This window comes from Neoarius graeffei, chromosome 26, assembly GCF_027579695.1.
Source record: "Neoarius graeffei isolate fNeoGra1 chromosome 26, fNeoGra1.pri, whole genome shotgun sequence".
In the NCBI taxonomy this organism is placed as follows: Eukaryota; Metazoa; Chordata; class Actinopteri; order Siluriformes; family Ariidae; genus Neoarius; species Neoarius graeffei.
The window spans coordinates 49015566-49042623 of record NC_083594.1 but is presented as its reverse complement, the minus strand read 5'-3'; the positions used below and the strand labels follow the sequence as shown (position 1 = coordinate 49042623).

The window sequence follows — 27058 nt, the reverse complement described above, 5'->3', positions numbered from 1 at the left end:
CAAATTAATTATACCTTCACAATGCAAAAAGCTGATCTTCCGGTGCTTTAGTGTTTTAATTAAGACATAAATTCCGACAAATTCATAAAACGGTGAGGCAGTATGTCACATATTTTTAAAATGGCAAACAAACATATAGGTGCGGGGTCCAGATGGACCCCACTTGGTAGGATGAAGGTTAATGTTCAAAAAAAAACCTAACAGCTGTACATCATCACTGTTTTATAGTTATTCGAGCGGGAACCAACTCGCCGACTTGGCGTCGTGGGGAACATTCGTGGACATGCCTTCTTCAAGACCATCAACTGGCTGGTACTTGAGAAGCGAGAGGTCTCTCCTCCATTCAAGCCGAAAGTGGTACGGTCTTTACATTTATTACATTGTCTGGTCTTTCTTTAGCTGACACTGCAGACAAAATATCAATCTTGTGATTACGTTCATAACCAAGACGAACAATCCCATTACATAACATTCAAAAGTCACTGGAGAGTCTGTGATTTCTTTCTTTTTATCCCTCGCTGGCCGAAAGGGGATTATGTTGTTTTTGTTATAGACCCTTCCCACTCACGTGACCTTCGTAAACGCGACCGCCATTTTGGACATGAAGAAATAACGGTTTATGGCACAGACCCTTTCGGTTCTCGCTCATCTAGCTGCTACAATGACTGCTTAGACTGCAACAATAATACCTAACACACATTTAAGTATCCGTCGTAAAGACGTGAAACTCGTCGAGTGACGAGTGTGTTCATTGATAAGCTAACACAATCTAAAAGTAGACATACCATCACACTGCCCTGGCTCTGTGTACAGTTTACCTTCTATGGTTTGTGCACTCACTATTTGCCATTACTTTCTCCAACCCAGTGTTCGAACTATGCCGATATTTTCGGGGGGTCCCTTTTTTTCCCTTGGGGGGTGCTTGCGCTTGTTTCAGAGCGCAGATCTCCAAACACATGAGAAGCCTATCTTACGCACATCACGCGGACTCCACACACGCATCGCATCTGAAGTCCTAACTCATCAGGGGAAATCGTGTCCGCATTGGCATGTTCAAAAAACAACCTCGCGTCAACAATGATACCACACGCAAGAAAAAAAAAAACAGTCAGGCTACTCAACACATCTGATCCACAGCAGCACCAAAGCATCACTGGAAATCATGTCAACAACCAATCTTCCATTTCAACACGCGTCAACAAACAAATGGCACCACAAACATGAACGAATCGGTCAGGCTACCGATTCCAAACCCACAGCAGACGAATAATTAAATGAATCTTACCTTAAAGCAGAATCGACCACAAAGGAAGCGTGTTGGCACTGTTGGCACACTTCCTTTCTACTAGTTTGTGTCCCCAGCCTGGCAGCAGCAGTCGTTGTCATATCGGTTTATTTTATCTTTGATGTAAACACGACACTTCGGATATGCAAACGCTTCCCGTTACACACGATTGCTATGTCAATAAACATCATTTTGCCAATATTTTAGAGACCATCCATCTTCTCCGTCGGTCAGCATCTGTCGGGATCTGATAAAATGATAAATCTTGCCTTGTGTGTTGATGGTTACTACATCCAGGTGCACAACAATATAATGGCATGATGGAAGTCTTGCTGAAAGTAAAAACTTTCTTTGACGGCTATATTCCTTTCGATGCTTCGCCGTCGTTCCTCGTTGTTGGCTGTGGTAGACTACTGGTAGTTCATGTCCAAAATGGCGGCCGCATTTGTCGTGACGTCACGTGGGATGGGTCCATATGTCGGTAATACGCTGATTGTAATTTCGTTCAATTCAGTCGCGTTTTACCAGAGTTACAGCCCTTGATGAACAAACTTGTACTTGAACGATTTCATGAGGGTGTATTAAGCACTTGTGGCATAGATGTAGTTGCCAGCGAGGGATATTGTGCTCTGAGTACCCTTCGGAGCGGAGGTGTCCTGGTTTACCCGTCAGTCCGTCCGTATCTCCGTCTGTTCAAAACACCCTTTTTCTCAGCAACCACAAATCATAGCCACTTGGTACCAAACTTCAGCTTGGGGTTCTGTACCGTGTTTACTGTTTTTTCAGGTCTGTCGCACATCAACTTCCTGTTTACCGACTGAATGTATTTACGAAAGATACAGTGTGGATTTACAAAATTTTCCTCACACTTTTCTCAGCAACTACAAATCACAACTGCTTGATATTTGGTACCAAACTTCAGCTTGGGGTTCTGTACCGTGTTTACCGGTTTCAGGTCTGTCGCACATCGACTTCCTGTTTACCGACTGAATGTATTTACGAAATGTATAGCATGGATTTGCAAAATTTTCCTCATACTTGTCTCAGCAACTACAAATCGCAACTGCTTGATATTTGGTACCGAGCTTCAGCTTGGGGTTCTGTACCGTGTTTACCAGTTTCAGGTCTGTCGCACATCGACTTCCTGTTTACTGACTGAACGTATTTACGAAACATAGGATGGATTTACAAAATTTTCCTCACACTTTTCTCAGCAACTACAAATCACAACTGCTTGATAGTTGGTACCGAGCTTCAGCTTGGGGTTCTGTACCGTGTTTACTGTTTTTTCAGGTCTGTCGCACATCGACTTCCTGTTTACCGACTGAATGTACAGTATTTACGAAACATATAGCATGGATTTGCAAAATTTTCCTCATACTTTTCTCAGCAACTACAAATCGCAACTGCTTGATATTTGGTACCGAGCTTCAGCTTGGGGTTCTGTACCGTGTTTACCGGTTTCAGGTCTGTCGCACATCGACTTCCTGTTTACTGACTGAATGTATTTACGAAACATAGGATGAATTTACAAAATTTTCCTCACACTTTTCTCAGCAACTACAAATCGCAACTGCTTCATATTTGGTACCGAGCTTCAGCTTGGGGTTCTGTACCGTGTTTACTGTTTTTTCAGGTCTGTCGCACATCGACTTCCTGTTTACCGACTGAATGTATTTATGAAAGATATAGTGTGGATTTACAAAATTTTCCTCACACTTTTCTCAGCAACTACAAATCACAACTGCTTGATATTTGGTACCAAACTTCAGCTTGGGGTTCTGTACCGTGTTTACCGTTTTCAGGTCTGTCGCACATCGACTTCCTGTTTACCGACTGAATGTATTTATGAAATATATAGCATGGATTTGCAAAATTTTCCTCATACTTTTCTCAGCAACTACAAATTGCAACTGCTTGATATTTGGTACCGAGCTTCAGCTTGGGGTTCTATACTGTGTTTACCGGTTTCAGGTCTGCCGCACATCGACTTCCTGTTTACCGACTGAATGTTTTTACAAAACACAGGGTGGATTTTGATGCTATTTCAAAATGACAGAAATACCCGGGGAGACACTGCTCTTTACTTACTCGTTTCAGGGTTAATTATTTGTTGAAGTCAACATTCATAATAAGTGTCCCATTCCTTCAATCACTTGCGTTCTGATATACGGGAAGCGAGAGTGGGGGGTAAGTGAGCAGTTGCTCACAGTTGATTTTTTTTTTTTTTTAATCATTCAACAAACAGAAGCTGATGAATGATTAATTAAGAGCTGGAATGTTGTCAAGAAACACGGTTTAAGATTCCTGGGCTTTAGATAAGCTCATAACCTTTACTCCCAGCCAGCCGTTGGAACTCTGTTCTGTAACTTGACTGCATTACATCTTGATGCCTGTTTAGTGTTTTATCTCAGTTAGCACATTGTATTGGGACATGAATGGCAAAAATTCAGCTTGGATCCAAGCAAAACTATACTGAAGTGTTTTGGTGGGGGGGGGAAATGCATTGCATTGTGCAAACTATGACTTCCTAGAGGGTTTGAGTTTTATACGTTATACATTACATTAGCAAGATACAGACTGTAGCCGGACACTTGATCAGATTTATCTCTGAACTTGTCATTTTAAAAGAATTAAAAATAAAATTGATGCATGTTAAAAGATGTACAAAAAAAGAATTATCTTTAACACACAGGTTATGTAATTTCTCAGGTCGTCAGGATTTATACGACTTTTTTTTATTAAGCAGAATTGTTTCCACATGCCAGTTTGATGCATACGCGGGGAACGCCAAAGACGTGTCCCATGCGAATGCGCTCTAATTGGATGCAAATTGTTAAATGAACCATAACGCAGTCGGTATGTTGCTGTTGTGTTTGATGCCAAACGATTATCATTCTGCGCTCTGATCGACATGTGCTTTCCATCAACCGCAGAAATCCCCCAACGACTGCAGCAACTTTGACCGGGAGTTCCTGAGCGAGAAGCCCCGCCTCTCACACAGCGACAAGAACCTGATCGACTCCATGGACCAGTCGGCGTTCGCCGGTTTCTCGTTCATAAACCCCAAGATGGAGGCCATTATGGGGAAATGAAACGCAACCTTCAGTGCTGTAACCCAGACTTCACCCCTCTCACTCTCTCTCTCTCTCTCTCACTCACACACACACACACACACACACTCAGAGGTTGCTGGAGCTCTCGGGGTCCAACCAGTGTTACACAGCCACCCTCTGCAGGATCTACACCACAAATACTTACATTGACTTGACCGAATGCACTCTGCTCAAACCTGCTCATTGTGTAATGAAGTGCATTAGATCAGAAAAATCCAGAAACCAATCGGTATGAACACCTGCTCACAAAGAAATGTCACTGCGCCCCCTAGGGACCAAGTACTGAAATATGGTTATGGTTCTCTTTTTTTCTTTCTCATGATCAAACCTTGCCATGGAATGAACTGTATCTGACGTACTGTATTTTGGTGTTGTAATATAGGAAGATGTGCAAATGCTTAATTTGCAGATGAATTGGTTGACGTACACAGGAAATCTGCTCCCGCTCACACTTCGTTTTCCGAATGTAATCCAAATGGCTGGACTGGGAATCTTACACTGCGACTCTGGGTTTCAATACCAGTGATTTTGTTGACTCATCAGCAGTGTCGCTCTTTATATAGATAGTTAGTTAGTTTTTCTAGTGTTGCCCTTTTTTAACGTCTTTTTTTTTTTTTTCTTTTACACCTGGGTTTCCCTTCAAACAACAAACAGGAGTGCTCGATGAAGCTGGATTCGTTTCATAAGTTGAGGTTTTTCCACTCGCCTTCCCACCATCTCCAGAAATCTCACCTGCTAGTCCATGAACTCGCTCCTTTGTCCTGGAAACGACAGCCAGGAAGAAATCATACTTTTGTCCTTACAGTCTATGGTACTCAAGAATAAAATGTGGGTGGAGGTTTAAGATCTGCATAAATTAATAAGTGAGATAGTATATATTATGTTATTAAACATGTAGGTATTTTTAAAAAAAAGAACTAAGATTGTGTGTATGTATATAAATATATATAAAAATGTATGTATATTGTTCTGAGCTGTTGTCATTGTTGGGAAGATAAGGATGTTTTTTTTAAACTGCTATTACACTTCAAAACTCAGTATAATAAAAACATCTTTATCTGAGAATCTTGGAATCATCGTGTGTGTGTGTGCGCATGATTTGAACTTTATTAATACCTTCTTAATTCCCATGTTAAGGAAGGATTATTAGCCCTCCGTGAAGTCATGTTGAGAAATGATGATGAATGTATTTTAAAGTCACCCTGAATTTTATAAAATGCATTAAAAAATTTTCATTTAAAGATTTTATCACAGGATTTTATTTCAGAGCTAAAAGAAATCTTTGGAAATGTTAGTACTGAACAGGTCAGCGTTAATTTGTCAAACATTCGAGCCAGTCATGTTCCAACATTCAGAAACAGGCCACGCAACATTCATTATCGGGCAACCAAGTTATGTATGTTATTAATGTATTATTATTGTTATATTCTGACTTGCTCTGGCATGTTTCTGTACCCGTTTGTTATGGAAGGACATTTACTAGTCTATTATTATTTCACACTATTTACAGAAAAGGTTCTTATAACCTGAGCAAATAATGAGATTGTGTAATAACCTTGATGACAATGAAGTGACGTCATAGAACACGATTGGAATGTAAAAAAAAAATTCTCTTGATGGTTATTGTGCTTGCTGTGTTGCATGAATGCCATGCTTACTGACATATATTTTTAAAATATAATAATAAATAATCTGAAAGTAATGACGTAACCATAAATTAATAAACTAGCTAAATCAGGGAATTGTAGCAGTAAATAAAACTTTAAAAAAAAAAAAAAGCTGAAATAGGGTATTCTGTAGTGCACTGAAAATAACGTTCATTTACTACTCGTTTTATAAAGCCTCCATCTCTGTGTGTGTTTGAGAAACTTTAAGTGCTGAAAGATCATTAGTTACTCTGTTACACTATTATTTACGTCGTTTTTTAAAAAATATTTTATTCCAAACATAAAAAAAAAAACACGACCCGCACAATTAAACACACCGCCTGCTTTGACTTGTCCCGTGTGGCTCCACACCGCTAGAGGGCGCTCCACAAACGCCCACAAATACACAAAAAGCTTCGCTTAAGTGACTTTGAAAACAGTTACTGATTTACAAGTTGATTCATGTTTTAAATCAAACTAATGACATCACTAGATACAGAAAATAGGATTGTAAACAAACAACCTTATAGGCTCCTTCTAAAATTTAAAAAATGTTAAAAGTTAGAAGCAACATACTTTGATCGTAATTCCCGAGTTGTTAATAAAATCTAGTGATGTACAAATACAGAAATGTGAAATTACACCAAATCTAACTGAAACACAGATCTTCTCCACTGTCTATTTTTAAAAACAAATAAATTTCGTCCAAGGCGGAGAGAAAATATTGATTCTGTCGCCATCTTGTGGTCGCGCTCGGTAACTGCATGTCTTTGGTTTTCTGCCTTTGTCTGATTTTACTGTTAAAAACCTGGAAGTGCTGAAAGATTTTTACAAAATAAATCTTTTCTAAAAATAAAGAACACAAGCCAATGCACGAACAAACAAACAAAAATAAATCAAAAATAAATATCAACCAGCTATTTCTGACCTTCCTCAAAAAATAATCCATAAATCCTGACAGCTGCAAGAGCAATTAATGTGTCTCTAATCTAATCTGATCTATCACAATATAAATTAACAGCTTTGGCATAAAACCTGAATATTTTATACATATTTACAAATGATAGTTTTGCCAAAAATCACCTAAATATTACAGGTTTAGTCGCCTACTGATGAGCTAAACTGCTTGCTTGCTTTCTCGTTCAAACATTTCTCATGTTGGAAAATAATAATAATAATAATAATAATAATAGTAGATAGTTTTGTCATTAGCATGAATTAACGACTCAACCATGCTGAAATATTCCGCCATATTAAAATCACTCTGAGTCTCATAGAGCACAATCCTGGAAAAAAACAAAAACAAATAAAAGCAGAATGAGTAATAAAAAGATGGTTGTTTATTTATGATGGGAACTTCATGACTGTAAGGCAACCTGAAGAGGTTCAGAGCTGCGTCTCTCTTTAAACTCGGACAGATAAACCCTGCAGGATAACAAAGCGTCATTTCTCCCGCCGAGTGAAAGCGCAGCGTTTTAATCCGGAGCTGTTTTTGCTGTGTGTGAACGCTTCACTCCGAGCTGAGACACGGGGAGACGAGCTGAATGCTGAGCACGCGGACGAGGAGGTCTGACTCGGCGCATGCGCAGTAGCACTTTGGGCCATATTGGAATGAGGTCGTGTCGTGAACGGCTGAACGAAGGCGGAAAAAAGAGACTCGGCATCTATTAAAGGAAAAAACTCCTCGGAGGTGAGAAACAGTGCGAGTGTTTATAATCGAGTCGTTTGTTTGTGGTTTGTTGTGTTTATGAGCGCTTCAGTGGTGTGGGGCTTTTCTCGTTTGTAAATAATAATAATAATAATAATAATAATGAAATGGGTTGTGCTGAGTTGTGCTCGGATGATGTTTGGGTTGAAGTTGACTCGGTTTTTCATCTACAGCACCAAAGCGCGTGCGACAATAATATAGACTGGAACCCAGGCAGTTCTGGTTCTGATGGGGAAATAAACGCGCTGTGGCGGTGCTGGGTTGAGTGGTGGTGCTGGGTTGAGTGGTGGTGCTGGGTTGAGTGGTGACGGGTCACTGATGGGTCTTTATGTGTGAAAGTTGTTTGATCGGTTTGTGCTGTGACTGATCTGCAGCACAATCTGCCTCAAAACAAAACAGCCGCTTTACCAACACATGCATTCATTTTCTAAACCCTAATCCCAGTGTGTTGTTTAATCCCGGGGGTTTACTCAGACTGGAAGCGTTTTCAGCTGGTTTGGGTTCCATCAGAGCAACATGGAAGAGTTCCTGGTGCTGCTCTGCTCTGAACACCAACAATTATTCCTGTTTGATTGCACAGGAAGGGGGGGGGGGAGAGTGGCAGAGTGAGTGAGTGACAGAGAGAGAGAGAGAGAGAGTGACAGTGAGAGAGAGAGAGTGACAGCGAGAGAGTGAGTGACAGAGAGAGAGAGTGACAGACTGAGTGAGAGACAGAGAGAGAGAGAGAGTGACAGACAGTGAGTGAGAGAGAGAGAGAGAGAGTGACAGACTGAGAGAGAGAGAGAGAGAGAGAGAGAGTGGCTGAGTGAGAGAGAGTGAGTGAGTGACAGAAAGAGAGTGACAGACTGAGAGAGAGCATGGCTGAGTGAGTGAGAGAGAGAGAGAGAGAGAGAGAGAGAGAGTGAGTGAGTGACAGAAAGAGAGTGACAGAGAGAGACAGAGAGAGAGTGACAGTGAGTGAGTGACAGAGAGAGTGACAGACTGAGTGAGAGACAGTGAGAGAGTGACAGACTGAGTGAGAGACAGAGTGAGAGAGAGTGACAGACTGAGTGAGTGAGAGAGAGAGTGACAGACTGAGTGAGAGAGAGAGAGAGAGAGAGTGACAGACTGAGTGAGAGAGAGAGTGACAGACTGAGTGACAGAGTGACAGAATGAGTGAGAGAGAGAGAGTGACAGACTGAGTGAGAGAGAGAGAGTGACAGACTGAGTGAGAGAGAGAGAGTGACACTGAGTGAGAGAGAGAGTGACAGACTGAGAGAGTGAGTAACAGAGTGAGAGAGAGAGAGAGATTGACAGACTGAGTGAGAGAGAGAGTGACAGACTGAGTGAGAGAGAGAGTGACAGAGAGAGTGACAGACTGAGTGAGAGAGAGAGTGACAGAGAGAGTGACAGACTGAGTGAGAGAGAGAGTGAGTGACAGACTGAGTGAGAGAGAGAGAGAGTGAGTGACAGACTGAGTGAGTGAGAGACTGAGTGAGAGACTGAGTGACAGACTGAGTGAGAGAGAGAGAGAGAGAGAGAGAGAGACAGACAGACTGAGTGAGAGAGAGTGAGTGACCGAGAGAGAGTGACAGACTGAGTGAGAGAGAGAGTGAGTGACAGAGTGACAGACTGAGAGAGAGAGAATGGGTGACAGACTGAGTGAGAGAGTGAGTGACAGAGAGAGAGAGAGAGAGTGGGTGACAGACTGAGAGAGAGAGTGACAGACTGAGAGAGAGAGAGTGACAGACAGAGAGAGAGAGAGAGAGAGACAGACAGACTGAGAGAGAGTGACAGACAGAGAGAGAGAGAGAGAGAGTGACAGAGAGAGAGAGAGAGAGAGAGTGACAGACAGAGAGAGAGAGAGTGACAGACTGAGAGAGAGAGAGAGAGTGAGAGTGACTGAGTGAGAGAGAGTGACTGAGAGAGAGTGACTGAGTGAGAGTGACAGTGTGTGAGAGAGTGACAGAGAGTGACAGTGTGAGTGAGAGAGACAGTGTGAGTGAGTGACTGAGTGAGTGACAGAGAGAGAGTGACTGAGTGAGAGAGACAGTGTGAGAGAGAGTGAGTGAGTGACTGAGAGAGTGACAGAGAGAGAGTGAGAGAGTGACAGAGAGAGAGTGAGTGAGAGTGTGAGTGTTGGCATTGCTGCTGTGCTGGAAGTCAGTGCACCCTTTGAAATGAAACCTAGAACAAGTTTTTGCATTGATTTCTCACCCTGAAATATTAAAGCATGTTCCAGTGCTTGGTGTTGTAATATACAGGGTTAGTCAAAATTATGTGAACACTAATGGATTATTATTTTCGACGCTGCTGGTGTAACAGGGGCCCTCACTTTTTTGACACCCCAACAGTAACATCAGACGTCACTTACAGACGATGCAGCCGTACGCCATCGACGAACTTCCACTACAGATCCAATTAGCGGGTTATTTCCAACAGGAAATACTTGCATTCATCGCTGCGTTTTGGCCGTACTGTTCGTGCTTATCTCGACCACACATTTCCAGGTCGATGGATACGTCGCGGCAGACCGTCGCCGTGGACTCTCCACTCCCCTGGTTTGACGCCCTTTGATTTCTCATGAAGGAGCACATGTATAGCAAGAAAGTTTGTGATATCAATGACCTCAAGGACAGAATAAGGACCGTGGTATCATTTATTCCCAGCAAAATGTGTGTCCAGGCTTTAAATCGTACCGTCGCTCACTGGTTTTTGTGTGTTGAACACGATGGCGAACAGCTTGAGACCGTCCTGTAAATCATCTTGCACATGTGATGTATGTTTTGTGAATAAATGGTTTCCACCATTTAAGTGTTTAACATAATTTTGACGAACCCTGTATTTTTGTTTGTATTTGTAATTGTGTTCTTCTTTTGAGAAGTTGTGTGCTGGACTGACCTCACAGGGTGACATTGCGAGTGTCTAAGTGTATTTATATATTTGATAAAATATCTGCATTTTTCTCATATTACATATATATTCGCACGTCTTTTTCCATCCCTGTATCGCTCGAGAGAATACAGGTCATTTCATCCAAAGGCTTTTTCATACACACTATCGATTATTTTATATTTCAGGTATTATTCATGGAAAATCCAAGAAATATTCGACAAAAAAAACTCCTTCCTCGCACATCTTGTGGGCCGCAATTGCAAATGAGTCCATGTGGCTACTGCTTATAAATAAAACAACCTTTCAAAAGGACCAAACAAAAGCTGAGATAATCAAAAGGTCAGTTTTCTTCAAATAAACACCACTTACTTGATAGCGAATCAGCAGCCTTGGAGAACGACGAGGTGAATTTCGTTTATCTTTTTATCTGCCGATTATCTTCCGATACTACGAAGTTATAACGAGGTTTCTCTGATTTCGTTTCTGGTTCTGATTGGTTCCGAAGTTTATCAAGAAGTAGAATGGGTAATTGAACTTGATCAGGATAAGTGCTGATTGGTTATGAAGTTTTGCTATTGTTACACTCATTCTTACATTCGTACAACACGATGACATGTACCCCTTTTCCACCAAATCGGGGCCGGTGCTGGTGCTGGTTCACAACTCGTTCAACTTGCGAGCCAGCTGAGAACCAGTTTGCTTTTCCATAGCTCGTGGTGCTAAGGGAAGCCACGTCAGTTACGTCGCTGTATACATCAGTTACGTCGCTACGTTTGCATAAACCTTGGCGCGAATATCGAAGCAAAAACAACCCGGAAGAAGCAGCAACAACAATAATAATAACGGATGACTTCACGTTTGTACAGCTGCTGCTTCTCGTCGCTTAAAAATGGCGATCTTTCACGGTCTTGTTATTGTTGTTGGTCTTTAACAACTTCGCCCCCCCGGCTGACGTAAGCGGTTCTTTCCTCTGGCCCAGCAGAGAGTTGGTGCTAGCCTGGAACCGGTTTTTCTGGCCCCAGAGCCAGTTCTTTGTCAGTGGAAACAGAAAACCCGGTTCCAAACTAAGCACTGGCCCCGAACCAGCCCTGGAACTGCTTTGGTGGAAAAGGGGCAATAGTGGCTCCGCCTCACTTCACTTCTATGAGGCAGTAGCCACACCAAAACCGGAAATGATGGGAATCAGCGAGTGTCAGCTTCGGGAGTGATCGTTTTTATTAGACCAAATTACATCGAAAATCTACACTCGCACGATTCGCACTTGCCAGATATCCTATTTTGGGGCCCCAACTATTATGTGGGTGTCAGCCCTGCGCACTTTGGCGTGTGCACCTGAAGGACTCTTGGGCGCGCTCCGGACTGCGCACGTGCACCGAGCGGACTCTCATTAACACACGCTGTTAATGAAACTCACCTGCACATGACCAAGAGCCATCAACATGCCTGTATAAAGACTGAGAAAACGCACGTTCAGCACGAAGTATTACACCATGTCAGCACGCATTACCGAGCCTTATTTTCCCATGTAGATTCTTTGGTTTTCCAATCCTGTTTGCTGTTCTTAGTTTCTGTTACCGTATGTCTCAACTATTGGACGAAATGGTCATTGGACGAAGTGTCCTGATCCCGCTAGAGAGACACCAACTGCCAGAACCAAATTCCTTATGTGTGTCAACATACTTGGCCAGTAAATATGATTCTGATTCTGAACTAAGGAATAAAACATGACCGGACATGGTGTTGTTGGAAAACAATCAACAACAACACAAGGTTTAAGTCTTGAATTTTCAGAAGAAGTATTCACACAAAGCCATGCAGGTTCCTATTAGTCTTTACACACCAAGAATGAAATTCGGTACGATGAAAAAAAAATGGATTCATTTTGTTTTCTGCAAAATTTCGCATTGCCAAATGATGGCCTGACCAATAAAATGGGCTTCCGCTGGGTTCCATTGGTGTCACAATAAAACGAGCAGGGCATTCGGTAAAGTGTCTACCTCCGCCAAGCCACAAACCTGGATTTGCATCAAAATCGAATCAAGTGTTCCTTGGCCCATGGCTCACCTTTCCTCCAAATTTCATCCAAATCCGTTGACTACTTTTTGACAAATGCCCCTTTTCCACCAAAGCAGTTCCAGGGCTGGTTCGGGGCCAGTGCTTAGTTTGGAACCGGGTTTTCTGTTTCCACTGACAAAGAACTGGCTCTGGGGCCAGAAAAACCAGTTTCAGGCCAGCACCAACTCTCTGCTGGGCCAGAGGAAAGAACCGCTTACGTCAGCCGGGGGGGGCGGAGTTGTTAAAGACCAACAACAATAACAAGACCGCGAAAGATCGCCATTTTTAAGCGACGAGAAGCAGCAGCTGTACAAACGCGAAGTCATCCGTTATTATCATTGTTGCTGCTGCTTCTTCCGTGTTGTTTTTGCTTCGATATTCTCGCCAAGGTTTATGCAAACGTAGCGACGTAACTGACGTATACCTACAACAACGTACCTGACGTATACAGCGACGTAATGACGTGGCTTCCCTTAGCACCGCGAGCTATGGAAAAGCAAACTGGTTCTCAGCTGGCTCGCAAGTTGAACGAGTTGTGAACCAGCACCAGCACTGGCCCTGAACCAGCCCTGGAACTGATTTGGTGGAAAAGGGGTAAAACAGAGGTGAAAACATAACCTCCTCCAACAAAGTTGGTGGAGGTAAAATTCCAGCAAAATGGGCGAGCAGCTCGTTCATCTCGTTGCCCAACATTAGTCTTTGAGCCTCATCTCTTGAACAAGATGAAACTCTGTCTGTTGTCGTTTCCATTCCAGCATCACGTGTACCAGAGACTATCTCTTTCTTGAGAGCTTGTGGATAATTATTATGGCTTCATCACTGCTCCATGACTCCATCATTCACTCAGGTTATTACAGACCGTCGTGGCATGAAATATAAGAAAATATATAAAAAAAATTAGGTTTGAACTCTGCGTGAGTATATTTTCACACATTTTTGCATCGCACTTTCATTTTGTATCCACAAGGAAGTGATTCTTTTCCTGTCACATAAGGTCTTGAAGTGTTTTATTCTTCTTTCGTCCTATCCGGACAGGATTAAATTTACATGGAGTCATTGAGTAACTTCCTGTTTTACAGGAACTCCAACGCTGGAGTTTTATTTCCATCTGGATCGGCCATGTCAGTCTTTGACTTGCTCCTTCTATGAGAAAGTGACTGACTAAATTACCGACCGTTTTTCGCGTTTGGCTCAGCGCTTGTCTGGTATTTTATTCCAGATACACGTTCGCGATTTTCTATACGGATTTTGCCTCATGTTGTGGGAAAAAATATGTTTGATTGCTGCGACTTGCCATATACACTGTTACCGGCTGTTTTCAGGGGAAAGTCGCGAGGTGACCTCACGGACTCGTCTGCATCCGAGATATTCATCGTGATCAAATGGCAAATAAAGGGGACATGAAGAAGGAAGATTTTTACTTGGAGTATAATAGCGTAACATTTATCGAAAGAAGTCATCTTTGATCACGGCACCACGAACAAAACGTTTACGAATTTACAGCGGTGTTCAGTGATCGGACGTTGGAGACGGTGGTTATCGCAACACAGTCAGGACGTCAAGCGGAAATAGTTTCTGAATTTGTTTTACCGCAGCTGTGATGTGACCTCAAACTGTAATGAATTCAATGTGTGCTGAAAAAGGGCAATTCCATGTAAATGTCAACCTCACCATGCAAAAATAAAGCAACATGTAATACATCAAAACCACTCCCAGAGATATCACCTAGGCCTGTATTTTACAGATGTGAATAAGTTGAACCAATTTGTAACCAACCTAATATGTCACTGTCAGTCTTTCTTTCTTATAATGTAAAACCCAAGCTAAAATCAACTTTGATCATGTACAATTCTATATTATTGCCACAAGCCACAGAAATGTATGCTAAAATCCACAAAACAGCAAAACAATAGCCATCCTAAATATTATTTAAGAACTTTGATAGTTTTAGCTGATATTTAGAGAGTTTTTCAAAGGGTTATGGTGGTTAAATTGCTGATTTTCTAAACATATGCCATGTCTATTTCGGACGCGTCAAATCCATAACGGAATTTCGTCACATCCATAACGCTGACTTTTCCTTCCGAAACTCTGCATGAAATACAAAATATTTTAAACAAAGATTTTTTTAATATTCACCTTGGACCCCTCTATCAAATGGATATCTCCATTTCGACATTAGGTTTACAATTTCACAGAGTTTGATAAAAATGTACAGTCACCCAAGAAAAGTGATACTTTTTCTGTCACATCCATAACGCATCTTTTATTGGCATTTTCCGGCATGCCCTAGATGTACTATGGGAATTGTTCTTGTTCTATCACTTCTCCAGTATGGTACAGCCTTAAAATATACAACACCTGTTTAAATACTGGGAGACAATAAAACATGCACTGGGTCATTTGTTGCCATTTTGAGTTCAAGTGTCACGTCCATAACGCTGGAATTGCTCAAAAGTCGCTAGATTTCTCGCTAGGCTTTTTTTTTTAAATTCAAGTCGCTAAAGGGGAATAAAAAGTCACCAAGTCTTGCAACACAGTCTCTAACTGGTCATTTATAGTCCCGTGGCACGTGTATCAGTGCCCCTCCCTCACATCTGAATCACGAAACGAAAAATGGATCCTTCGTGACGATTGTTTTATTGTATTTTCAAATTGCTGCTGGAACTTTTGGTTCACTCCGAACTGGAATAAGAGTTGTTCTTGACTCCAGCGCTTTTATTGCTGCTTGGACGCCATGTTTGAGAAGAGCGTGATCGTATGACTGCATGACACAAATATCCAGTTTTGTAGGAAATGCAAGAAAACCTCCTGTGGTCATTGTGTTGCAAGCCGGATGTGGAAGTTTCATCACTGAGGAGGATTATTTAAAAAAAAAAAAAAGTATCCCAGACGTCCAACTGAAAAACCAACCCAATCCGAATAGGGCTTTTTATAAAACCGGTTTGTTAATGATTATACTTTTAAAATGTATTAACGATCCTCTTATGACTTTCCGAAAACCAGCTATAAACTCTCTTTCTGCCTCGAAGTGAATATCTGGAATTAAAATGATGAACTTGTCATGTTCCCGAGAAACTGAAACGTCCTGAACTTCATCCTGAAGAACGTCCCATGGTTGAAATCCTGACTGTTCCAAAGCACCGACTCTGTAGACTCCTTCTATAAACGTTCTAGAAACATCTCCTCACATAACGCTTCAACGTTTCTACAGCTTTTTAAAGGTCCCGTGGCATGAAATTTTCACTTTCTGAGGTTTTTTAATGTTAAAATGAGTTCCTCTGACCTTCTTAAGTCACCCCAGTGGCTAGAAATTTCATAATGTGTAAACCAAACTATGCCCAACATTTGAGAATGGCGCGTCAAAACGGCGCGTTGATAAACTCTTCCCTTTACTACGTCAGCAAGGGAGATGATCCCCACACCCCCCCTCTGGATTCCCACCCACTGTATGGATTGCCCCGCCCAGTTGTAGTGAAGAGACCATAGAGGACACAACAACATGGCATCACCTAAGCGAGCGAAACATGGAAATTGCGCTGTACATGGATGTGACAACAGAAAAGAGTCTGTTTTTACTGCCGACGGGAGAGCCCCTGAAGACGCAGTGGCTTAATTTTATTTACTTCAATAATACGCCGTCGAGTCGACCTAAGACGGTGTATGTTTGTCGGAAGCATTTTCCTGATGAATGTTTCCACAACTTGGGACAGTACAGGGCAGGTTTTGCACATCAACTGTCACTGAAGCCTGGGTCCGTACCAAGCATCCCTGCCGCATCAGCCACAAACACCGAACAAGTAAGTGTATAACTGTTGAGTCGTTTTGCCGTGTTTTAAAATCGGTGCCACGTTAGCCTTGCAATGGCTACATTAGCTGTGCAGCTAACCGCTTCCTGCAGTTAGCCAGGTACTCTGCGCTACAAAACCAAAAAGCATGCAGCATGCTCTGTTATAATAGCCAATCAAAACAGTTTTTACAAAGACACCCACATTCTTTTTTTTTTAAGTCACTCGTTCATTTTATTTGTTTGTTTGTTCAGTAAAAACCCAAACATTTGTTGAATTTATTTTATTTCCTCGCGTCGCACCTTAATGACGTCAGTGCACGGTATTTTTCCCTTCGCGGTTTGTTCCTTCTCTCTCGCCATAGTAAGACACCCACATCCGCTTGTTCTGACCCACTGGAGATAGCGGCACAGTGCTGTTAGCCAATCAGAGGTAACACGTTTACATGTCATGAATATTAATGATAAGACCCGCCCCCACCCTCTATCCTTCCCCGCCTCCTGCTTCTCATTAGCAAAACGATGCACTGGGAAAAGCGCTGAAATGGGGCTTTCTCCCAGGAGGCTATATCTACGTGCCGAGGGTTCATTTCGAGAAAGGCTGCGGATATAACATCCGGAAGCCTCCACGAGCCCGTTTAAAGCATCAACAAACCACCATGCCATGGGACCTTTAAAATAACAACACGTTATTTATCCATTTATTATTCAATTATTATTCCACTCTTCAAATCCCTGTGAATAGAAACGATCGCGGATTAAAACGAGCGTGTTAATATCGTAGAAACCTGTCGTTTGGATTGCACACGGTGCGACCCCCAGAGCTCCTGTTAGAGAAAACGAATCAACTCTTCCTGACCAGTCAGGATCGAGAATTCGCCGGTGAATATCAGGGATGACTGTCGGGTTTCATCATTCAGGCCTGAAAACAAAACAGCCAGAGCTTTTTTCACTCTGTGATCACGGTAATGAGAACTCCAGGGTCGGACTCGAGAATATTCCAGAATGTAAGACGGTTATACGACAGAGCGTGTCCTCAGGGAGTTAGTGATCTCAGGATGATGAGTGTGATGGTGTTGATGGCTGTATTAATAATAAAAGGTGAAGATTTGAGTACTGAAGAGGTGACCGAGTTGGACAGACTAAAGGATTAAAGCGCCGCTGCATCACTGTCTGTCTGTCTGTCAAATCAAGGGCTAAATCTGTCTATCAAGGCAGAAGAAGAGCAGTGGCTCAGAGATTTTTTTTTTTTTTAAGCGTGATTAGTGTATCCGTCCAACTATCGACAGTTTCTTCATTCGTTTCGACACAAGTACAGACCTGCGTTGATGTGTAATAGATTATAACGATTGCTCGTCATGATGTTTGATCCGAGCCCAGGACCTTGTGTTTCCCAAATTTTCCATGGTGTAATACCTGCACCAGGTTGTGTGTGAAATCCCCAGAGCTTGCACCTGCACCTTATAGACGCTACACCTCGGTCTCTCGGTGCTCGTCTTGCTCTCGTCTCATCAGATGTCGGTGTTTTCTTGTTGAGCCGTTGAGCCTCAGCTTGCGAGATTTCCTCTCACACAGTGCAACATGTGCAAAGAAAGCAGGATGGAAGCATGTTTGCTGGCCTCACTGAGTCATGCCTATAGATAGATCATGGCCTAAGCCTGTTATATTTATGTAGGGCCTTTCACGAAACGGGCCGGGACACAAAAGTAGAAAAACAACACTGAATTGAGATTTAAGGCAAACTGTTTCTGAGGGTGTATTCAGACCAGGATAGTTCGATACCGCCACTTTTTGAAAGAATGTCCCTGATTTTAATGTAGGTCTGACGGAGTTTCTTCACTTTTAGCCGACATTGTTCTGGGGAGCGCGTGAACCCCTTCTCCTTCATTTTCTCACTGAATACAGCAAACACGTCGGCATTTTTGTGTGTTCTCTCCAAAAGCTCAGATATGTGGACATCTGCCCATATATCCACAAGAGTACGCGTTTCTTCCTCGGCCCACGTTTGCCCCCTACTCATTTTTTGTACTCTGTAGTCTAGCCTACCACTGGTCTGAATGACTGAACGACTGTTGTAAGGTTCCCTTGACAACCGAAACAGTGTTTGCGCTTTGCGGTGGAGTGTCAAGACTCTGTTTCCCATAATGCTCGACAAACGACGGAAGCTCCCGAGGTACAAAGAAGCAAAATTGTCGGATTAGGTCCGGTCTGCTTTCACACCTCCAAAAGGTCCGCACCAGGGTTCCTTTGGTCCGGACCGAGTCCGACCTCGGTCTCGGTCCGCTTGTTTGGTCCGGACCAGAGTTCGGTGGTTTGTATTCAGACCAACCCAAAAGGTCCGGACCAAGGGAAATTTGGTTCGTTTGGTCCGGACCAAACAATGTAGGTGTGAATACACCCTGAGAGAGGGAAGCGATGAAGCGTTGAAGTACGAGAACCAAACCTGTTGATCCTTTCGAGCAGAGCTGGGATGCAACAGTGACTTTAAAACTTCAGAAATTACTTTGTATTTTTCTTAAAGGAGAACTGAAGTCATTTTTAAACTTGCTTTATTTCTTAATTCACGTGTTATTCAATTACGTTTTCGGTTTTAGTAACCTTATATCGTGACTCATATTGGCAACTAATCGCAATTAAATATTAGACTTATCGGCCTTTTCGGTTTTTAGCCGTATTGAATTTAGTTCGTTTGGTCCACGGCAGGCGTCGCTTATCCGCGCGATCTTCACGAGACTTGTGCGAGACTTCGAAATGTCAAGTGTCAGCCAGGTGTCAGTGCCGCCATTTTGAACTGTTTTCCAAACGAAGTATTGCACAAAAACAAGTTTAAATGATGATTACTGCAGACTTTTTTCCAACTTTCCTGATCGCTATCAAAACAAACAAAACTTCCGGCTTGATCACGTCAACATTCGAAAGAGGGCGTGCGCATCTTTTGACAGCGTTGGCAGATGTCGCTCGCTTTGATTTCTGCTGTACGTTCTACTTCCGTCCTACGATGTCTCGCACAGGTCTCAACGAATCTCGTTTATTGCTTTGACATATGGACTGATGTATTACGTAGCATATTTCAAACACTCCTAACTTGCTATAGCAGCGACAAAATAGCGATCAAACATGCATTCCTACCCGTATATTTAATAAAATGAGAGAAATAGAATTTTGATCATAAAAAATTTGCCTTCGGGTCTCCTTTAATTTCACCCAAATGCAAAACATTTTTCGACTACAATGCTGCTGAATTCGTCATTCTGATTGGTCAGGAGATTTTTTTTTTTTTTTTTGATTTTCTGGTCGTTATTTCATCTGTAATTCAAATCGCAGGTTCATATTAATTTATTTGTTTGAATATGTTGTCGTTTCTATAGTAACAGCAAAGTCACATGGGTTTGTATAGCAGACGCTACACATAACCTAAGGCTAATAAACGGATTAAAACGTGTTGCTGTTTAACAAAGAAAAACTTTGACATGGTGGCATTTTCACTAAGCAGACATTTATTTTCATGTTTACGGACAGAGGTGGACAGTAACGAAGTACATTTACTTGAGTACGGTACTTAGTAAGTACCGTTTGTGAGTATCTGTACTTGAGTATTCTTTTTTTTTTGGAAACTTATGACTTTTTAACTTCACTACATTTGAAAGGCAAACATCGTACTTTTCACTCCACGGCATTTCTATCAAGGTCCTCGTTACTATGAAGCAGCTTTAAAAGTGGATGATTTTTCTTTTCTTTTCTAAAACGTGATGGTTTTTTCGCAGGTGACACTGAGACACCCTGTCAGTAATCACTAGGGTCACGCCACGTCCATAGACTGTATAAAATCAAGATCAGTGATTTCTCTGCAGCGTTATTTGAACACGATGAGTTGATGGCAGAATGGAAGGAGGCGGTTCTTCTGCGGAATGCACGCACTCATGGCCCATGAACCCATGTTTCAGTTTTCTGAAAGGATTAAAGATTCGTTTCGTTTTAAATGTTTGCTTTGTTTGCCGAAAACGAACCACATCACGGCCTACAAAAACAAGCCATCCAACCTGCGGAAGCATATTGAGGGATATAAACGTTTTGTTCCAAGAGAAAGCTTGCAGTGAAGTCGTCTGCGCTTTTAGAGCTAGCGATAACGTTGCAATAGCTATGCGGTCTGGTTAGTCAAATGACTTTCTATGGATTTGCCCGCCAAGTTGCCGTCGCCTTGTCCACGGCTAACGTTAACACATAGCTAGTTAACTTGAACACTGTTAGTTAGCATGTAAACACGGAGTTACGCTAACATGAATAACGTTAACTTATCTGAAGTCCTTTCAGAAATGTTTTAGCATAATCTTGCCAAATAAACAGAATGTAGAAATCTTTCTTTTCTAGTAACGTTAGCTATCCAATATGAATTCGAGTTTGAAAAGAGTTTGCTAGCACGTCAGGTGGAGTTTCACTGACTAGCTAGCTTAACGTTAAACCACCATGATGGCACAGCATGCGTTCATTTTGTAAATTCATTCGGTTGCTTCAGAAGTGTTAGGTTTTGTAAGCGTTGCTGCAATAATACAACAATGCATTGACAGAAAATGTACTTTTAATACTTAAGTATTTTTAAAAGCAAGTACTTTAAGTTAAGTAAAAATTTGACCGGAGAACTTTCACTTGTATCGGAGTCACATTTGACCAATGGGATCTGTACTTTGACTTGAAGTAATGAAGTTGGGTTCTTTGTCCACTTCTGTTTACGGAAGGAGTCTCCAGTGTCAGTGCTTTGTCACAGCTTTCCACCAAGCCTTTAGGACACAATAGTTTATATTTTACATTTTGCGGGTGTAATTTTAGTCTTGTTCACTTCAAGAGACGTAAAAAAAAAAGAGGCCGGAGAAGGAACGACTCTTTCCAACTGCTCTAACAAGTGATACCAACAAGAACGACTTTATTTTGCGAGCGATTCTCAATATTAAACTTGACCATAAATGGATAAAAAAGTATGTCCTGCTTTAATTAATGACGATTATACTTGTTGGTAAATAGCTGTAGGAATATAAGAGGAATAAAACACTTCAGGATGTAACGTTATCAGGAAATAATCAGCGTCTAGGTGGTCACTCGGTTTCATATCGGGTCACGACACCATGTTGATTATTTTCCGAAAACACAGTGTCCTCCAAGTGTGTTATTCATTCTGCTGTCCAAAAAAAGGAAACCGTATATTTTGTCGGTGTCCAAAGACGCTCCAATAGCGTCACCTGTTCTGTATTGGACCGTCTTTTTGGAAAAAAACAAAACAAAAACCACAATGTCTTATAAGAGACAAGATACAATTTGGTTAAAACTGAACAGGCCACGCCCACAGGATCAGTTATTCGTGTCTTCATGATGTTTGTACGGAAGCCGAGAGAGGCCCTTCATATAATCCTTTTTTTTTTTATTCACCTTGTTATCCCGAGATAACGACATAATTCATTCAGGATCTCGAGAAAACAACACAACTAATTCGAGATCTCAAGAAAACAAAACCGTTATTTTGAGATCTCGAGAAAACAAAACAATTATTTCATGATCTCGAGCAGCGCTCGAAACTAACGGTGTCCCGATGTCCCGGGGACCATAAAAAATGTCATCGGGACACAAAATTATCATATCTGGGACAATCCCGGGACAATGGAAAAAAATAGATCTAGAAAAAAAGTTCTACATTAATATTATTTACAAAGCCGTGACACATACGTAGACATTCACCTAATTTGTCAATTTTAATTTTAAAACGTTAACAGCGAAAAATACATAGTAGCTACACTTTCGATGCACCTGCATCCGTAGGCTACAGAGCAGCGCATTCTGTTCTAGAATCTTCGGCCGGAGTCCGCATTATATGGACTTGGAATGGAATTGCTACCGCACACGCTGCGCCGACTCTTGCCAGAACAAAAATACAAAATATAAAATACAACAGGAATGATGTGGATGATATTGACGGAAGATACCGTTCAACAGAATAAGTGAGTTTTCTTGGTGTCTTTCTAGTTCAGAAAGTTTAGTCAGTCAGCAGCACAACTAGGCTCGGACCTGCCACTATGCTGATGCTGCTAACATTTGCACCCACGTTTCGGCAGCGAAAGTTCATAAAATGGATAACGGAAAGTTCATAAAAATGGATAACGGTAATGGTGAAAATTATAAGTTGGCCTTATAAGTGCCAACAGATATTCAAGGTATAAGTAGATGAAATGAACATAAAAGGGGTCTTATTTTCAGCTAAAGTGTACTGCAGATGTAGGGAGTTGAAACATTTTCTGAATGAGCTAGTTGGCCCCTTTAAATAAACGGGTATCTATTCATACAGTGAGATCGCCAAAGTTTAATAAACTGAAAATGCAATAACTGTAATTTTGAAGTAGATGATGTATAGGACATGTGTCGCTTGTGTCTTGTGACTTATTGTAAAAATGATATAAAGGGTTCAAAATCGCATAGTTACAAATATAATAGTAACTTCATATGATAATATTAACCACTGGTTATTTCAGAGAGGAAAAAAATGGGGACACTATTGCTTCCATTCGGGACAATACAACACAGAATTCGGGACCACTGGGGGACACAAAGAAAAAAAGTTAATTTCGAGCCCTGATCTCGAGTAAACAGCTGAGAAATGGTTCATTCAGGTACGACAAGAGACTTGTGATATGCTGACTTTGGGGCTATTTCTCATTCTGTATAGACGCAACTTTGGTCATTAGAATGTCTGGAATAATCGATCACCTAATAAGGCAATATTTTGATCAGGGGTTGACACAGGGAGAGATTGCATTACGTCTTTTAATAAGGGATCATTTCAAAATTAGTCCGCGGCACCTCCGCAGAAGACTGGCCCGGCTTCATCTCTGCTGACGGAGATGCAGTGATCCAGCTGAGATCATGAAATAATTGTTTTGTTTTCTCGAGATCACGGAATAACGGTTTTGTTTTCTCTAGATCTCGAATTAGTTGTGTTGTTTTCTCGAGATCCTGAATTAATTATGTCGTTATCTCGGGATAACAAGGTGAATAAAAAAAAATTATATGAAGGGCCTCTCGCGGCTTCCGTATGTTTGTGATGTTTGTGCACTATTTATACTGATTGTGTTCCATAGGAGCCTGTAACAGTACGGTTATAAGCAGCAACACACACAGTCAAGGCAAGGCAAGTTTATTTATATAGCGCATTTCATACACAGTGGCAGTTCAATGTGCTTTACAGAAGTAAAAGCAAAACAGTAAACAATAGAAAATAAAATTACATAAAATAAATGGGGAAGAAAAATAATAAGAATTAAACAATAGTAGAAATAAAATAATAAAATGAAGTAAAAGTTCAGTTAAAAAAAACCAGCAGAATAAAATAGAATAAAAGTTAAGTAAAATTTAAAACATGCAGAGACTGTAAAAGTAGAGTTTAAAACATGTAGAGATGACAATATTAATAATTTAGCAGAAAGCATCTGAGAACAGCTTGGTCTTTAGTCTAGATTTGAAGCTGCCAACAGCAGGAGCATTTTTAATGTCCTCTGGGAGTTGCTTCCATAGCTGTACTGCATAGTAGCTAAAAGCTGCTTCACCATACTTTGTTTTAATAACAGGTTTTAACAGTAAATTTTGCTGCTGCGATCTGGTAGATCTGATTGGGTTAGGCCACTGCAACATATCAGAGAGGTAACTGGGCCCTGTACCATTTAGAGATTTGTACACCAGCAGCAATACTTTAGGGCGTATTCACACCTACGTTGTTTGGTCCGGACCAAACGAACCAAATTTCCCTTGGTCCGGACCTTTTGGGTTGGTCTGAATACAAACCACCGAACTCTGGTCCGGACCAAACAAGTGGACCGAGACCGAGCTGCAAGGTCGGACTCGGTCCGGACCAAAGGAACCCTGGTGCGGACCTTTTGGAGGTGTGAAAGCAGACCGGACCTAATCCGACAGTTTTGCTTTTTTGTACCTCGGGAGCTTCCGTCGTTTGTCGAGCATTATGGGAAACAGAGTCTTGACACTCCACCGCAAAGCGCAAACACTGTTTCGGTTGTCAAGGGAACCTTACAACAGTCGTTCAGTCATTCAGACCAGTGGTAGGCTCGACTACAGAGTACAAAAAATGAGTAGGGGGCAAACGTGGGCCGAGGAAGAAACGCGTACCCTTGTGGATATATGGGCAGATGTCCACATATCTGAGCTTTTGGAGAGAACACACAAAAATGCCGACTAGGGGTGGGCGATATATCGAGATTTGCGATATATCGATATGTTTTATGAACACGAAAAAGATTTTGGCATATCGTATATATCGAGATAATGCTCTAAATTAATATGATTTCGCCACTGTGCTTAATTTCCTTCACTGTGCTATGGTGCTGCCCGCCCCGCCTCCTTCTTGTGTTTGTACCCCCTCCCCTCGCGTGTAGGCGGCGTGTTAACTCATTCAACATGGCGGCGCCCACAGAAAGCCCGGAGGCGGCAGAACTCGTACCAAAAAAAAGGACAAATGGCTCCATTATATGGAGATATTTTGGTTTTAAACCGTCGGACGAACCACAGAAAGAGGTCTACTGCCGGGAATGCAAGAAATTGGTGGCAACCAAAGCGTCGAGCACCACGAACCTGTTCAACCATTTACAGGTACGCCACAAACTTTTGTACAAGGAGTGTGCCAGGCTGAGAGTTAATGCGGTGAGATGAGTTTGAGTTTTGTTTTTAAGGAAAAGGAAGGCAATATGTATTATTTCTATAAGTCAAATTAATATTTATGAAATGAGGGTTTTTTTTGTTACTTAAATGTTTAAGACGCACTTTATAAGAACTGCCTACCCTCAGGTTTTATGTTTGTAATTAAAATAAGGCAATATGCTACTTCCTTGGTTTGATAATTCATGTTAAAAATGGTGCACAAGCACTTTGTTACTAGTACCTGTCTACCGCTAGGCACTTGGCTGCCTACCTGTTTGCACTTCAATAAAAAAAAAAAAAACACCTTGCTGAATTTGGTGTGTCTGTTTTTTGGGGGTTGTTTTTCCTGCATAGATATCGAGATATATATCGTATATCGAGATTTTTTTTTTTTCTCCATATCGCCCAGCCCTAATGCCGACGTGTTTGCTGTATTCAGTGAGAAAATGAAGGAGAAGGGGTTCACGCGTTCCCCAGAACAATGTCGGCTAAAAGTGAAGAAACTCCGTCAGACCTACATTAAAATCAGGGACATTCTTTCAAAAAGTGGCGGTACTAGCGACTTGCGTGAAGAGCCAGAATTGTCACAACATGATGTGCGCTCATCAGCGCTAGCCTCCGTGACTACTTTTGAACTTAACGCTTTGTGCGCGTGTCGTCTCTGACCAATAGCTGAACGACCTCAGGGCGCGTGGCTTTGTTGACAGATTTTGGTCCGCTTACTAAAATGTACAGTGTGAAAGCGAACCGCACCAAAATGAAAAAAAAAAACAAAAAACATTTGGTTTGGACCAAAGCAAGTGAACTATCGAACTATCCTGGTCTGAATACACCCTTAAAGTAAATTCTGTAGCTTACTGGAAGCCAGTGAAGGGACCTTAGAATTGGAGTAATGTGTTCTGTTCTTTTTGTTCGTGTGAGAACCCTAGCCTCTGCATTTAGAACCCTAGCTGCTGCACTCAGAAAAGAAAGTACATTATTGTCCCTTTAGGGATACAGCGGCTAGTCGCTGGGGCAGTTCCCTCTACGGTACTTATTTGTACCCTTTATATACTGCTTGGGAATAGTCCAAGATCCACATAGTTACCTTGAGGTCCAATAATGAGCCCTAGGGGGTACATTAGTGTAGATTGTACCCTAGGGGACAGAAATGGACTCCTACTGTACAGCCCTATTTCTAACAGTGCACACGTTGAGTAAAAATCATTAACTTGGGCAGAATTACTGCACGCACATCCGAACTTCTCACACTGCCGCACTCGCTCTGCTGAGGCTTTTACAAACGGCTAGAGACTCTGCTCTTCTCCTCGGCGCTCTCAAGCTGATTATTTTCTCATATAAGAGCCATGAGGGTCCTTATAGTCCGCGTTTTTGCTCTCTATGAGCGCCAAACCACACGAATACGTGCCAGGAAAGTTGAAATGGGGCTCATTTGATGCTCAGAGGTACGAGTGTTCGAATACAGCATCACGGCAGGATTGGCGATGGTGCAAATTTTTTCATCATATGTCCCCTTTTAATATTTAAGCAGCATATCTTATATCTTATACATGAGTTGTTGTTGTTTGTCGCTGCTGTAATGTAACTTGTCTCACGGATATTTAACACCTTTAAATGTAGCTGTAAGCGGATAAAAAGTATGACGTTGATTTTGTGATGAATACAAATGGCTGCGGTGCAAAAGGATAATAATAAAAGATTATTGTGCTGTGATGATTGGAAAATAATCACCTTCTGGGTGGTTCGTCACACGAAGACACTGTGAATGATGGATTATTTTCCTGGAACAGCATGCCCTGGAGTTATTATTGTTGTCAAATATGTATAATACCTGCATTGACTGGAGGGAAATTTAATTGTAGGATTTCTTACACACAGTTAGTCCAATATTCATTCCTTAAA

General features: G+C 41.7%; 2 protein-coding genes across 3 annotated transcripts in view; both read left to right on the top strand.

Annotated features, from left to right (window-relative positions):
* The window catches only part of prkcdb (protein kinase C, delta b), a 64192-nt gene extending 58550 nt beyond the window's left edge, over nucleotides 1-5642 (top strand). For both annotated transcript variants that reach the window (XM_060910157.1, XM_060910158.1), the window contains exons 16-17: nucleotides 229-357; nucleotides 4222-5642. In XM_060910157.1, coding sequence (XP_060766140.1) covers nucleotides 229-357; nucleotides 4222-4380 — 288 coding nt within the window. In that variant the 3' untranslated portion in view covers nucleotides 4381-5642. The remainder of the gene's footprint in view (nucleotides 1-228; nucleotides 358-4221) is intronic.
* A 1986-nt stretch (nucleotides 5643-7628) lies between these two features.
* Nucleotides 7629-27058, top strand: part of sfmbt1 (Scm like with four mbt domains 1) — a 73366-nt gene continuing 53936 nt past the window's right edge. The window contains exon 1 of the mRNA XM_060910728.1: nucleotides 7629-7737. The gene's annotated coding sequence lies outside the window, so the exon portion shown is untranslated. The remainder of the gene's footprint in view (nucleotides 7738-27058) is intronic.